Source organism: Falco cherrug, chromosome 5, assembly GCF_023634085.1.
Source record: "Falco cherrug isolate bFalChe1 chromosome 5, bFalChe1.pri, whole genome shotgun sequence".
In the NCBI taxonomy this organism is placed as follows: domain Eukaryota; kingdom Metazoa; phylum Chordata; class Aves; order Falconiformes; family Falconidae; genus Falco; species Falco cherrug.
In genome coordinates this window covers 82160109-82176164 of record NC_073701.1, presented here as the reverse complement: position 1 = coordinate 82176164, position 16056 = coordinate 82160109, and the positions used below count along the sequence as shown (strand labels likewise).

At 40.0% G+C, this 16056-nt stretch overlaps 1 protein-coding gene across 2 annotated transcripts in view; it reads right to left on the bottom strand.

Moving 5' to 3' along the window:
- CPED1 (cadherin like and PC-esterase domain containing 1) overlaps positions 1 to 16056 on the bottom strand; it is a 155106-nt gene that overhangs the window by 96196 nt on the left and 42854 nt on the right. For both annotated transcript variants that reach the window (XM_027809038.2, XM_027809039.2), the window contains exons 6-7: positions 6653 to 6809; positions 5010 to 5178 (exon numbers count right to left, since the gene is read on the bottom strand). In XM_027809038.2, the coding sequence (XP_027664839.2) occupies positions 5010 to 5178; positions 6653 to 6809 (326 nt within the window). The remainder of the gene's footprint in view (positions 1 to 5009; positions 5179 to 6652; positions 6810 to 16056) is intronic.

Genomic DNA, 16056 nt, shown 5'->3' with positions numbered 1-16056 from the left:
GGAAGCTGGAAAGCTTCCTTTAGGCAGCTTTAGGTAGGTCTGGGAAAGCTGGGAGTCACAGAGGGGCATGCTTACAGAGCCACCTGGATTGACAGCCAGAGCAAGAGGATCTGTAGGCCAGGAGAAAAGCAGAGAGCTAAGGGCCTGGATAACAGTGTAAAGACTTACTTGTGACATATACACATGTTATAATCAGTCTAGAGCTCTCACTAGCTAAACTGGGATGTTCATAATGAGAACAGCAGAAAAGAATGCCAGGAAGAACTTTATTTGTGCACTGCATGACAGATTGGCACAGACATAGAGAAGGTAAAGAAGGAAAGATAACTCGTTCTTTCTCTTAATACAAGAATTAGGGATATGAAATTAAGTAATCAGGTAGAAGTTTTAAAGCAAACGAATACTCTTTGTCAAGCAATACCTAAATAATCTGTAGAGCCTCATTGCTGTAAGATGTTGGGGAGACCAAAAGCATTAATGGATTAAAAAAATCTAGTAGAGAATTGCATGGCAGAGAAGTCCTCTGAGGCTTATTAAACATAAAGATATATATCCCACTTCGAGTTTTGTGTTTCTAACCTTGCAGGTTATGAGAAATAGCTATAGCCTGCCTAGGGATGAGTACCAATTCATGCTTGTCCTGTTACACAGCTTCGTGATGTTTTCTTGCCTGGTTGTTGCCAGAAACAGAATGTCAGACTAAGCACGTCTTTGATCATCCCAGTCCAGACAGACTTTTGCTCTTATATCAGTGAAAAGAGAAATGATAGGGCTCTAGATACTATGAGGACAGAAAACAGAGATGGCATTTATGTTATGCTCAGTCTCCCAGGAAGAGAAGCATTACAATATTTGATTCTCTACACAGGCTACTTGCAAGAACAGTGAAATGCATATGCTAAGTCCTTACAGAACCTAATGAACAAATTTAATTTTATTCCCAAATAACCCTGCAATGTAATTGAATAAGAGTTGGTGGTAATTGTCTATTGTATTTGCTCCTGCTAAATGATAGGGCAATAATAGGGAATTCAAGCATAAAAAAAAGGTGAAAAACTCATAAGACTTTCAGCCATTTCTAAGTATTTTGCTCTTTATCTGCATACATGCTTGCATTCTGTCTCACATTAAATATCTACTACTTGAAGTCGTATCAAAACTGGCCACTTGAGGGCAATACTACAACCTAATTTTAACAGTGTTTGGCTCTAAGCCAGACCTCCATGTCATATTAAAAGATGTATGTCCTGGGTAGATGAGGGTTCAGTTTTATTTGCATATATGTTAAGTATAAAAAAAAACAACCTCTTTATTCAAGCTTCCAAATGCTTAATGCACAGAGAAAGAATTTCAGCAACTTACACCACAGCAAGCTTAACAGCAAATTGCTTTAATAAATTATGTTTACTTCACTGCGCAACTGGAAAATCACTTAAGAGCATAGTTTCATCTGAGTGTATCAAGAGTTACACAAGAACACCAGTCAAGGAATTTAAATCCAGGAAGCACCTGATTATCTATTTTGGATGAACAAAGGGATGGTGAGCCAGAGCAGGGGCCATGGGAAGCTGCTGACAGCAAAGAGCCTTCCCAGGTGCCACAGGATGGCACCACTATGGGCTACAAAAGTGCATCCCTTCATTAAGAACTGCGACCAGGCTGGGAAAGGTTAATGGCAGGGCGAAGGAAGCACTTCACAGTATGTTAAACCTTGAGATAATTAATCATAAATTACTGTTTCATATACCAGCTTCTATAAAACAGAAAATTATTCAGGGGTCAGCCTCCTGCTCCATACACATGCGTAATGTCGATTAACACAAAGAGAATTATTGCATGTATCGACAGAGACCCATCCCTTAATTGGTACCATATGCAAAACAGAAAGCTTCTATTTTATTATTAATTTTCCAGTGCACAGATGGTCTAAATAAGGGGTTTCCAAATTTCCTCAAGGAAATAAGGTAATTACGCATGTCTCATATAAAAACATTTGTGTAGCCAAAAGCCATTCTCTCCCCTGCACCTCCTGCATCTTCCCAACCAGTGCCCAAATCTAGAGACATATTTTTGCCACCTCGTGACTACACACAAGATCCTCATGTCAGCTCAGGATTTACCTTCTTTTGCTTTCTGAACTGAGATACTAAAACATGTATAATCCAAAGAAAACCTGGCAGCTGGTGAGAAAAACACACTTGAACTCTTCCCGAACCGCCATTTCACCAACGCTTATTCAAGGAGTTGTGCTGAAGCCTTGCCACTATGATCAGGATAAGTAAATCTGAGTTGTAAAAACCATTTACAATAGTTTACTCACAAAGGAGCAGTGGGGAATACAGTATTATTTAATTCATTAAACTCCTGATTTTTCTTCAGACAGTTTCTCTTGATCATTTGAAATCCTCTGGTACCTCATCTCCAGTCTTTTTAAAACTCTTTCATATATAGCATATTCTGGTTACTTCCAGCAACCATAAAGTGCTGTTGTACATAGGAGATCAAATTTTAAACTTAAAATTGTCATAGTAATGTTGCAACCAGGTTAACCACAATTGTGGATTCATTTCTCATTGATAATACTTTAATTATACTGGTATGAGAAAACTGGCTGACCGGAGACCTGTATACACTGTGGAGGTCTCTAAATTATTGTGCAACATTACTGAAAGCAGCACATCTATGATAGCAATGCAGCAGATTAAAATTATTCTCATCTCTACATTAAAAAAAAAAAAATTAAAAAAAAATCTGGCAGCTGCTTTTGGGGAATTAACACATCAAACACTAGCAAATTTTTCCAGGTCAAAGTCTCCTCTATAGGCATGTTCAGTCCCGGTAACAGTGATGGGTATTCTGTCAATCAGCAGAAGAACAGGTCTTAGAGATCTTTTCTGTCTTTATCGAGTATTAACATGTTAGATCTCCATAACATAACAAGCCATTTTCCTTCCTACACAATAGAGTTGTCCTAAGCTTAGCAGCTTTCCGGACCAGGTTGCTTGGCTTGTTGCAAACGCGGTAGCTCCACTGACTAATTTGGGAGGCGATCAGTCTGCTGGCATTGTACATCCCACTGGCAACAAGTTATGGCTCCATGAAGTTTATGAGAAACTTGAGGTAATCTCATCCTGAAGGATATCAGTGGATGAATTCAAACCTTCTCCTAAGTGTTGTTTTCTGACTGATAATCTCCTACCTGATGCCTCTGCACCAAGCACAGAAGCCTCTCTATGATATTCCCAGTAGTGCTTTCTGGCCAGTCCATGAATTCCCAGTGTCTCACTTCTCCTGGAGACTCCCTGACTCCTCCTGGGTTCTTTATAGGGCACATTGTTTATGCTGAGACAGTCTTATATACCCCACTTTCCATCATTTTGTTGATTTGCATTTCAATCTATACATCACTACAAATGTGCTTTCTGTGGTGCCTATTTTTCGTTTATTTCTTGCCATTTTGATAAATCTGCCTGAAGGTGTGGAAGATATAACACCACAGCAGCAGTAAGCAGATTGGAACTACTGTAATGTACTTTTGCTTCTATCCATCATTCTTATTGCTTCCTCAGCTGCCAAAGTGCTCTGTAAATGGTGACTGGCACCCCATTCAGCAGACCTCCTTCAGTGGGAATTATTTTACAGAGCCATATCACAGTTACTAATAACTACTAGCCTTTAAAGTAGTCCCTACTTCAGCTGTGATAGTCATGAGGCTGGACATTCTGCTATTTTAATAAACATAAAACAAAACTGAACTCCAGGGTTTGAAAGTGAGTGACCATTAGTCTTCCTAAATGTAAACAGAGGAAAAAAGATGGCAAAATAATGTATCTCCGTGGGCTTCCATAGCTTCCAAGGTGGGAAAGAAAGAGAAGTAGGTTCATCTCACCTGATTTTGGCAATCTAGAATTCGACATGTTCTCTAAGAATGTTATAGCCCATGGAAGGAAGCAGACACTTTTAACAGGAAACTTGTCTCATTCCAAAATCAGTGTCTAAATTGGGTGGGATGATTTGTTCTTTAGAGGTGTCTGTTTCTCCAGTAACTAGAATTAGATAATGAGCTTAGACTAGGCACTTAAAGAGTGCTAAAACTGTAGAACATACCAAATGGCTGGCATCATCAAGAGCCCTGACAGTGACACCACAGCATTCAGACTGATCCAAAGCCACGATGTGCTCCTACCCCAAGAGGTCAACGTGGGCAAAGTGCACCCATCCTCAGATGGCTGCTGCAGGAGCTGATCTATGTGACCTCAAGAAATAACGCTACTTTTTGACCTTATTCCTTCAAAAGGAAAGGAGCAGCTGCAGAATTGTAGTTCCTTCACAAAGAGCTGCAGTATTGCAAGAACAGTTTCTTGCTGAAAGAACAGTTTCTTGCTGAAAGAACAAAGGAATGGGAAGACAAGTTTGGAAATACACAGGACTGCTGAGTGACCTAGAGGTAGAGAGGGATCTCTGCAGGCACTTGGAGATGTTCAGAGTTAATCCAATTAAGGCACATGTGAAACATCCTTCTTCATAAAACCAAGACCATGGGAGGCCCAACCTCTCCATGGTATACTTCCTTCCCCTTATTTAGAAGTGCCCTGACCCTCTTCCATTCTGTTTTACTGCACCTAAAAAAGAAATCAAAAGTATTTTAAATATTTACTTTCCCTTTTTACAACATTGTCAGTATCCGGGCAAAAGATGTTACTGCATGACAGCACCCCCACTGCTGTGCTTTAGAGAAAACTTTGTTGGAACTATTGTCAAATGTCACCAATGAAAATGGGCTCTGAGGAAAGCAAACCCCAGGCCACACTGCACAGGGCAGCTCTTCCCAGCTTCATAAAGCAAACCCCACTTGTTCCGAGAAATGAAAGCAGTACTTTAGGAGAATATTCACTGCCAGTTGTGGACTGCAAATAAAGGAGAAGCAAAAAAGAAGAAAGATATTAGCTGTTTTTCTGCCTCTGTACTTCACCTGAAAGATGGAAAAATTAGGAAATTAAATATTTTACCTTTATGGAAAAGTGCTTCTTCTTGGGTGGATGCCAGACAGTGGTGGTTGAATGAATGAATGCCCGCAGAGGTGTTAAGGATGTCACAAGCACATAGGCTTTGATGATGACAGAAATGTCTTGAGCTTTAAGGATGTCCTTGTGGTCTGGTGAAGCTGATACTTGATTCCTGGAAAGTAATAAAAATACATAGCATTAATGAAGTGATTTTACAAGCTAAGGAAATGAGCTAGAAGAAAATAGTGAAATAGTGAAATTAGAAGAAATAGGAAATTAGCCTTTTTTCCCCTGAGTTAAGCAACACCACAGATGAAACCAAGCAAGCTGGAACCAAGCTCTACACCAAGTCTTTTTATTGCTTTCAGTATTTTAAAATCTTAATTTCCATACATAGAAAGTAACTATGTTAGGAGGGAATTACCTTTGAAAATACATATGGGTAAATGCATTGTGGGCATATTGTAATTGCTGCAAACCCAGGACATTCAGAGTGAAGGTAAAAACTTCAAAGAAATCCAAGCATCTTAAATAATAGAAGTGCATAGTCAAGGTACCCAGATTTAACACTGATTTGTAGTGAATTCAGAAAAACAACAAAAAAAAAACCTCTATGGAAAGGTTACACTGTTGTTAGCACTTTCTTCAATGTAAAGGGACAAAACATGTGGTACCGCATGCTTTCCCTAATGAAAGCCATAAACTATAATTCCAAATATCATGAAAGACTATGATACCTAGGAATAACTTATAATAAATCAGCTAAACATAAAAGAATTATGCAAGCTAACTTTGTCTAGGAAGTGACATCACTCTCTAAATACTGGCTTTCAACTCCCACAGTCCACACAGAAAGAATGAGCCATAGAAACAGGACAGAAAAAAACAAACCCAAGGGAAAAATCTGTTATTTAAAAGCTCATTGCTTGGGGAAATCTGAGCTATACTTGGGCTTATTCACAAATACGGTTATTATTCTGCCTGTTAAAATCTCTGAGTATCAATCTACCTCATAGCAAATGCAATAAGATGACTGTACCAATTATGGGTCTCTAAGACTGATTACTGGTGAAAGACACAGAGCTTTCCTCCCATTTCTGTGTAATCTTTGGCAATATGTGGCCTTTCCAGCCCTCAATTTTGCTATCTGTTAAGGGAGTCTAATAATACCTACCTTAAAGGGACCTTTTTCTCCCCTCTGCAAAATGGTAGGACCTCAGAGCGTAAAATTTGTGAGATAACATAACAGAGGAAATACCATTTGGACAGCCAGTTCTCAAGTACTTCTTGGTTCTTCACTTCAGGGAGGGTCTCTGTGCAAAGGACTATGTACGCGTGTCAGTGGTAGGGGCGAGGCAGGGATGGGAGGGAAATAGCTCAGCCACCAGGACACTTAAACATTCGGGGGTGTCTCTGGGTCTGTATTTACCTATCTAGGTATTTCAACAGCCTCAACATAAAGACTTAGCTGTTCACATGCAAAACATGCAAATTATTGGTAGTACAGAAGCAAACACTAAGGAAGTATAAGAGATGCGATCCATCTTCTGTGGTCCCCTCTGTTGCTGCCTTCTGCCTCCCTGCCTCCCAATGAACTGCACAATAAAGCACTTGCAGTGTCTGAGGAGGGGGTATCATTAGCTTACAGCTGTGCGCTCCTGCTCTGCTTCCACCAGTAGGGCAGGTGGGCAGCATGCGTCTCATCGGTGCTTTCACTGCCCTGGGATATGTTGCTTGCGGTGTTGGCCCTTGGCAGCCCAGGCTGGTCAGAGCACTCTGGGGTGACAACTGGGAGCTGCAAGTCTGAAAAAGTACCAAGAGAATGAGAAAGAAAGTCAGCAGAGCACTGAAAGCAGTGGTTGACTCCTGCTGTTCAGAATAAAATATATAAAACACAATAGGTAGAAAGGAGATACCAGCATCAGCCAACAATGTAAAGTAACAAATGCCGAGACTATAATTCTTTTTGGATCAGCTAGCAGAGTGCTTTACACCCACAAAGCACCCCCTTCCAGCTGCAAACTCAGAGGCTTAGCTGCAACTCCCACTTTATAGGTGACTGCATGAGTGGTACATACAAAAGCATCCCATTCCCCCTTCCTCCAAATAGAAATCCTTTATTTCTAGATATAGAATGCCAAAACTTTGTTTCTTATGTAGCCCTAATTACAATTAATGGGGATAAGAAATGTATTTGACTAAGGACCAAGGGGCTTTGCCACTGTAATCACACAGACAGCTCAGTAAATAGCCACGTATCCTTTTTTCCAAGTTCACCATTTAAGGCTGCATTTTGTAGTTACTGAAATCTATGGGAGACCTAGTTCTGCCGCTGAACGCAGTGGGACCAGACTGATGTACCAGAGTCCTCAAGATTACTGAGGCATGTGGCTATTAATAGTAACCAACATATTGTGATGTGAGTTCAGTCAACGGGTGATATGTATTTTCTGCTTTTACTGTGCTGATAAAAAGGCACAGAGCCCTTATATGAGGTCATTATTTCACGTAGGGTGGTTTTCATTAACACACTTCGCATTTCAGGTTCTTAAGTAACAGTCAGGGAAAAGTCAAGCGGTTCGCATTATTCCCAGACCTTATCACTTGTCTTTTTAATGACATACTGCACCGTGCTAATATTATGAATTTATTTGTGTAACTTCTCTTTTAAGGCATGCACTCTCAACTTTGGTACATGAAATGAAAAACAAACCTGAAGTTTTTGGTGATAAGCTGCGAACAACCATTCAAGGAAAAGAACTATTCATTTTCTTCTAGATCCTGTTAAAATGACGTTGTAATTGTCTATGTTTATCAGCTGTTCATCAGGTCAGCTCAGTTCAGCCTTCCAAGCTCAACTGGGATCTAAAATGAATCTGGTCTTCTGCCTTACCTGCACCATTTAGCAGGATTAAAGGCTTTACCAATAAAAAAGAGGTACTTATTAATACAGCACCTCATGTTCAGATTATACTTTCATTGGCATCTTTGTGTTGTGTTATTTATTATAACTGATTTGGGCTTTGTAAGTGACTGTTGATGGTACAGAGACAAAATGGGCTACTGTCTGCCTACTCAGCTGTGCAGTGACAACAGGAATAAGCCAGTAAACTCCCATTAAGTCATTTATTTAGCAGGCTTGCTTCTGCATATGTACAGGGAGCAGATCTGCTAAATCACGTGCTATTTTTTCCATATCTGCCTTGTAAACACACAAAAGCATTTTACTATGGCAATTTCCAACCTTTAAAGTGACAGTGGCATTTCGCAACGGCAATTTGCAATGGTCCTATAGCAACTACTCCTATGCATCATTTTAGTTACCTAACTGAAATGCTCATATTAGCAGAATAGTATTCTTAGGCTTTGTCTTTATGCAATGGAGAGAGAGAGACCAGTCCTTGGAACACTAAGAGAAACACTGGTTCTGAACTGTTCTCTGAAAGTGCTTTCACTGACTATGCAAGAAAATTAAGCTACTTGCAGCTGCAAATAATTCTCAGTGTAAAGTTTGATCATACAGCTTTGGTGTTCAGGCAAAACCAGAATTATTAAAACACAAAAAGGCCCTCCGCAATGCACAGACATTGGTAAAAAAACCAAGACACAGTCCCCTGCAGCTGAAACTGTCTATGGAGTTACGGAGCCAAGCCTTTTACCACTGTTACCTTGGTACCGTAGCACATCCATCAGGAGCAGCCCAGTATCATCAGACTCTGCCGTTCAAATCTCATAGCTAAGATCTTCAAACAGCAAGGTACTGATCTGTCCACCGTGAGTGGGATCAGAGTTATACAAACCCCAGTGAAACCCATGACAGCAATCCAAGCTACCCCCTTGCTGAGGGTGCCTAGGGGGTCAGACGAGAGAGAGTCAGGTTGCCCTACCTAGATGGCTACAGCACTTGGCTGAAAGGAGGCAGAACTGTGCTTCCAGACCAAGCTCCCTATAACATACACATACACCTGTTACATTAGACCATAGCTACGTGACAACACTAACAGAACCATACAAAGGATGAGAATGACAGTTCTTCTTACCTGATCATCTGAAAGCCAAATTATGTCAAAGGTGCACATTTTTCAGCAATTGTTTTAGTTAAAATGATCATAATATTGAGAAAAGGGAAATGCACAAAACATACTTTTCTTATTTAAAAAAAAGCAGATTATTTCACTGAAAATAAGAACAGGGAAGGAGAGAAAGGCTGTTCATCTCACTACTCAAGAGAAAGTAGAGTTTCTTTTCTTTTTTAAAATATAGTTTTAATTGTATTGTTAAGGCAACAAGTAACCAATGTGGTATTAACTCACTAGACAGAGTTAGGAAAGAATGAGATGAGGTTTGCACCTATATTTACCCCTGCTACGCAAGAATTTTAGCTGTTTTAGGGAAATGATTACTTTGATATTAATTCATTTGTCACTATGCAGTGGACCATTTACAGGTGCTGGATACAACAACAACAACAACAAAAAGAAAAATGTGTAGAGACAGATGAAAAAGAAAAGTGTCCTGAAATTCTCAAACTACCAGGTGGAAAATCCTTAGTCTTGCCCTAAGTTATTACAAAATGTTTCAACATAAAATAAATTGAAATCTACCATTTCTTAAAGAAGAGGTTAAACAAAATCAGGGTCTCGGTGATTAGCATTGAGAACTAAAAAAAGTACAAGGCCTGTGAACTCTTCCTCATGCTACAGAGCGTCCTGCTTGTACAGTGCTTTACATACCTCCGTTGGTTTTGTGTTAGCATCCACCTGGGAAAGAGCCCATTGCAAGGTGGCTAGAAGAAGGAGAAGGGGGAGTGAGACTGCCACAAAGTGCTTGCTCCTTTGAGATGACACACAGCATGTACACCATCAGGCAGAGTTAATAGGGAGTGACAGTCCCTCAGTTGGGTAAATCTGCTCCTAGTAATCAACGAATGCAATTATCATAATAATAAAGAGTGCTGAACTGCAGAACACTCGGCTGTGTCAGTTCTCATAGCAACTCTTCACCTGCTCTTGCACTCAGAAGCAGTAACAATGTTTATTAGAGCTGTAAATTTGTTAATCAACATTATCATCAATGAAAATCAGCCTGCAGTGTCTTTACTGTTTGCAGTAATTGCCATGGTTTTCCATCTTGAAATCACTCTACAAGCTGTTGTTAATTAAACAGTCCTTTTGAAGTACATAAATAACATCAATATTTTATAACAGAAGAGGTGAGGCAGGCTTAGCAGTTGATAGGTGTCAGGCAACTTGGAAAACCAAGTTAGAAATTGTCCCAGTATCCTTGTGTCATGTCCAGATTACTCCCTGTCTTTCAAAAATACACATCTTATTATCAGTAAATTTTGTAGCACACTCTAAAGATCAAAAGAGGGAAAAAAAAGTAAACTAAAAAAGAACATTTTCCCTTTTAAAGTGGTTAAAGGCAGTAATTTAAATGCTATAAAATGCTGCTTTTCCTGAGGACCTTTGCCACAAGTACCTTTTGATGCTGCCATTTGTGGTGATCCAGTGTAAAGCAAAGGACCTGAGGCCGAATATCTGCTTTCACTTAAAAAAAAATAATGTTTCACTTCCTTGAAATTTTGACTTGAAGAAGGTTTCTTATGCTGACATTTCTGAAAGGGTACTATTGAAAACACTAACAAACAGCACCACTTTGTCTTCGCTGAGGCTGTTGTCCATGATTCCATTTTGATGGGTAAGGAAGCCACTACAAATTCTCAGCAGAATTCACACATTAGCCCTTTAACCACAGCAATGGGTAAAACAGAGATCTGAGACACAGGAACAGCTGGGGGACACATGTGAAAGGGAGGTATAAGATCCACCAAAGCAAGTCAACACCTCTAGATCAAAAAAATTAAGCACCTCTTTGTCACATGAGCTGGTGGCAGCTATTCTGTCAACTGCAATCTCTCAAAGTACCAGAGTCAAACAGATCAGTTGACAGCGACAACTGATATTTAATGCAGCAGCTACACTGATGTCTAATGAGGCCTTTCAAGTATTTTACACAGCTATGACTTCTTGCTCCCTCTCTCCCCATCTCTGGCTCCCAAGTTATTTACTTGTCTTTGGCTTAGAGTTCTGAAGTGTAACATGAGATTCAACACATACACAATAAAGAATAGCTGATTTAAGAGTTATAACATGTGGCTGAGCAAAAGTTTTACCAATAGCTAGAAGTGCATTTGGATAAATTAAGACTTCCTGGAGCAGAGCCAGGTCAGTGTTGACACAGCAGCGGCTGCATGGACGGGTGGTAAATGGAACACTCAGGTTAACATGAACATCTGGTGATCCGCAAAAGAATTCAGCAGAAGACCCTTCTGATTAAACTGAGTAACAACTGAAAGAAAAGGAAACAGAAGATGAATGAGAACGTGTCCTCTTCTTTATCCTTCCTTTTATAGTACCTTTTGATGTTACAAGGAGGGTTATGATATGGTTTTGTTTGTTAATGTTTTTTTTACTCTGTTCAAGATCAAATAGGCTATATTTTATACACCTCAAACATGGAGCAAGGAACAACTAAGACTACTGTCTGAGAGGAAAAGGTCATGTTGTTTCTAAAGTGCCCATCAACTGTCAAATCTGTTAGAAACATGTCAAAAGCATTTGAGTCACCTTGGGAGCTCCTGGTTGTTTAATGAAGCACAAAGCTAGAGATGAGATGAAACACAGCTAACGTGTTGTGCTTTGTTCTAAGCCTAGGAAATTGTTCATGTCTTTCATAATGGACACCATAAGCTCAGCACGTTTGTACTTGCAGAGTCTTCATCCAACTGCTTTTCTTTTTAGCAGGAAAAACATCACTTTAGAACATACAAGTGCATTCATCCTGAAAGTATATGGGAGTCTTTCCATCTGCATAGAAGTCTTCTGAACTTTTTCCTCGATTTTCATAGTGGTAGTCTGTCTCTAGCAGAAGCCTGAACCCTCTCACACAGGAAAAAAGAAGAATAGTCACCTCACATCATTCCTTAGCAGTTTCTGCAGCGCAATATTCAGGAAGGACTGGTAACAGGTCCCTTCTGTCAGTCTTGCAGGTCTGCTCTCTGACAGGGCATTTCAGTGAGTTAGAAGAATTTCATATTGCATCCTGTGCTGGGATCATGCATCTGCCTTACTGGTGTGGGCTGCTGGAGCACAAAGAGCTTATTTCTGATACAGACCAGGCAAGCTGCATTGCTACAACCTGGTCCTCTTCTATTATTTACAGCTGGGCAATTTTCCAGCCTTTGTAGGTTGGAAAGGTGTGTTAAACAGCTGCAAAGATTGCTTTACATGAGGAGATGCTTAAAAAGTTTTCATGGAGTCTTAGGTGGACTTCCGAGCACCTCCAGGACCAGGGGATTTTGATAAAAATAAAACCTACTACTATCAACTACCTTTTGCTCAGTCATGTCTAGCAACCCGCTCTAAGCTGCATGACCATGAAAGTAATGAGCATTAAAAGTGCATTCTTGTCATTTTTCAGTGTTGATTTTGGAGGATGGATGATTTCAGCTGAACTACTGCCACTACATGCCTTGAGGCTTGTCACAGAAAGCAGACCCATTCCATTTAATTGCCTCCTGTTATCCATTTGACCTATCAGATGAAAAGACTGAAACAAAGATTAGTACTCTCCTATGGCTTACACATCATGCTTTGAGGTTGCTGAAGAAAGAGAGACAACCTATAACAGTCTGTTTTATAACCTATGCATTCAGAAAAGGGTGGCTGTGAAACTCAAAGCAGATGCTGAGTATTTGAAGGCAGCTAGGAACACTAGGGGCAATCCTGGTCCCCAGTGAAGTCCTCGCAAAATTTCCATTGATTCCACAGGAATATGATTTCTTGCTTGGTACTTAACACTCCTGTGATGGTTATGATGTGTTAAAAGCTTCATTTGCAACGTGCACATTACTGCAGGTTTAATATCCCACCCACTGCTGACCACTGATCTAGCTGTCCTTAAAAGGTTTTCATATTCAAAAAATAGTGATCTCTCCCTCTGTAATACAGTTAATTAAAAGCAACCCACCCTGAATGTTTAGAATAAAGAAATGTCAAACTACAAATAATTTCTGGAAATGTAAACTACCTAAAATATCCTGAGTATTAAAAAACAAGTTTATGGTAAAGGAGATCTAGAGGGAAAGGAATTTGAACTGTGGGTTGGAATGCACTGAAAATCACGCTAAAAAAACACCTATGAAGTCTCAGTTAAAAAGACAAAATGATGGTAGCGCATCATTTTGAAATGTATGCTTTTTATTTTCCCCTTTAAAAGCATCAGCAAATACAGCTTCACTTTAGGTTAACCATTTACTGTGATTTTTGCTTCTCTGTTTTGGCAGGTGCACGAAGAACAGTATTTATTAAATGCAGTGTGTGCTTCTTTGTTCCTAAAGCATCCTTACAGTTAAGACAGAGAGGGTTTTTTCAATATTTTCCAGAGGGGGTGCTTCTTCTATGCATACCCTTCATACTAGAACTTAAATTTACAGATAAGCTATAAAACTCTGGAAAAAGTAACTCAGTGAATATGCTGTCTCACTGCTACATGATTAGAGCCACAGCTACAATTCTGTACTAGTAGCAGCATAGAATACAGAATAGTGTAGGCCAAGTAATTAAATTCCATTAGCTGCTTTACTCCTTTTCAGTCTACTCCTATTTGTTTTTATTACAGAAGTATGGTTTTGTCCTAGCTGAAATCTGACCGTGTTGTCAAACAAAGAAAATCCTGCCCCACGCAGTTCACTCAAAAGACTAAGATGCTGATTTTATTGGCCATTGTTGAGTAGCAGAAAGGTAACAGGCACAAAACTGATCACAACTGGTATGCAGACATTTGTAAGGGTCAGCTAGCAAAAGAATTGCATCCCCCTATAAAGAAGCATGTTCCTGTTACAGAGATGTTGAATTATATCAACAGAAAAGTAATTTAATCTGTAATTTCTTTCTTACATAGATGGCCCCATTGGGCCTTGCTTCCTCCCCTCATCTCATCACCCTTCCCACTGACTCCAGGGATGCTAGGGACAGGCAAAGCAGCTTTGCTAGGCAGGAGGAGAGGAAAGCTGACATGGGGTTAGCACCAGACAGTGAACATATCACATAGTGAGAGCACAGTCACGCAGCTGGACTACCCCGGCTCTCCCTCCCACCTGATTTCATCAGGGTCATGCCGATCTCAAGACATTTTGTGTGATCAATGCTGTGGGCCAGCCCTGCAGGTGAGCACGTGAGCACACCAGGTTGGTAGACACTTATAAGGTCTCTGCACTCATACTGCATACACTCTGCACACTAATAAAAAATGCAGAAGGAAGATGTGCAGCAAAAGTATTACTTTAGAAAGAATCAGTGATCTGGATGAGTAGAGAAAACAGCTATGCATGGCACAGGCTGGGCTGTGGAAGTGGTAAGCAAGACAAATGCTTATGTGGAAAGAGAGACAAGTCTGAATTGCTTAGGGAACAGGAAAATCATGGAGGCAATGCTATAAGCATTTCCACTACTTTCCCAGACAAAACCTGACAAAGAGAGTATTTGCAGGATGCCTTCCCTGTGCCATAAAGTGAGACTGGGCAATTTGGCTCATATTGTGGACCTTAGTCCTCTCGATCTGTCAGCTGAGAGTAGTTCCAAAAGGCAGCCAAGACCAGTTCTCAGCCCACCTGAGGTGGTGGGATACCAAGTATGAACACCTGAAATCTCTTTGCCAGTCATTCTCCAACCTCAGAGAGTTTCTAGGTTTGGGTTGTTTGCAGGAATATTTCATTTACAGATCACTGCAACAGCTGCAGCTTTTGCTGACCTGAGCAATAAATGCCAGGAGCTTTCCTTAGTTATTCAATAGCCATATCGGTACCTTCTCTTGGCCTAAGTCTCACACAGTAAGCAGATATCAGGCATTTGATTAAAAACTGGGCTAAATGCCCTGCAAAAGCAGGAGTGAAACCAATCTTCTCAGACCGAGCAGCAAGCACTTACTGGTGTCTTCCACACTGAATGTTAAGATCCACTACAATTCTTTGTGGATTTTATCAGAAACCTGCTGCCACATGTGTCCATCCTCCAGCACCTAACTCCTTCTCTTACTCAATCCAATTTATCCACACATATAATGCATTTTTTGCCTTCTTGCTCCTCTCAACTCATTCCAATCAAATTTTCCTAACTTTTTTTTCTTTTTGCAGCTTCTCTCCTGTCTCCCAAAAAGCAGTCATCACTGGTATGTACAGTTTCCTCCCCCATACAGATACAATGAATCTGAATCTTCAGACTGACTTTCCATTAAAAAGAAAAAGCAAAGAAACAAGCACCAACCCAATATTTTCTACAACTAATTTTCTCTCCTATATTGATACAACAGGGCTGTGAGAAGGGGCGTGCTCTCTTAAACACAAAACCCAGCAGCTTAAGAGTTGCACGACAACATACAGAACAACATTTTTTTAAAAAATAACCTTTAGCCTTGTACCCACTGCTTATCAATATTAACACTGTCATACAGTAAATTCAGTAATCCCATCCTCTCAGCCTTGCTGCCTAATATTTCCTTCTACGACTTAGTTTGTCTTTAATTAGATCACACAATTCTTAGAGCAGCAACTTTGTGTTTTCACTTTTACAGGAAATTGCTTGGCTCCTTGGGGGGCTGACTAAATGAAAAACACAGTAATAACAAACCAACTGATCCTCTTCAACAGGAATTGCAGAGAAGCCCTGTTGACTGAAACACACAAGAGTGAAAGTATGTGACTGATTTGAAAGGAAACAAACTCTTTTGTGGAGGAAATACTGATGAAAACCATTCTTTCCATGAATAATTTTAAAATTGAGGATCAAACAAACCCTAATAATTGGCAACTTTGCTGTTGGAAAGAAAGGTCTGTCAAAGGATGCAAGCAGAAGAAAGATGTGGAAAGAGCTGGCTTTATCAGATGAATAGAAGGGGAGGAGAGTATCTGAAATCTTGGCTCTAGAAGTTTGCTTCAACTTATGCATTTTTGTCTGCTTAATCTGACATCAAATGATTTACCCTTCTGATC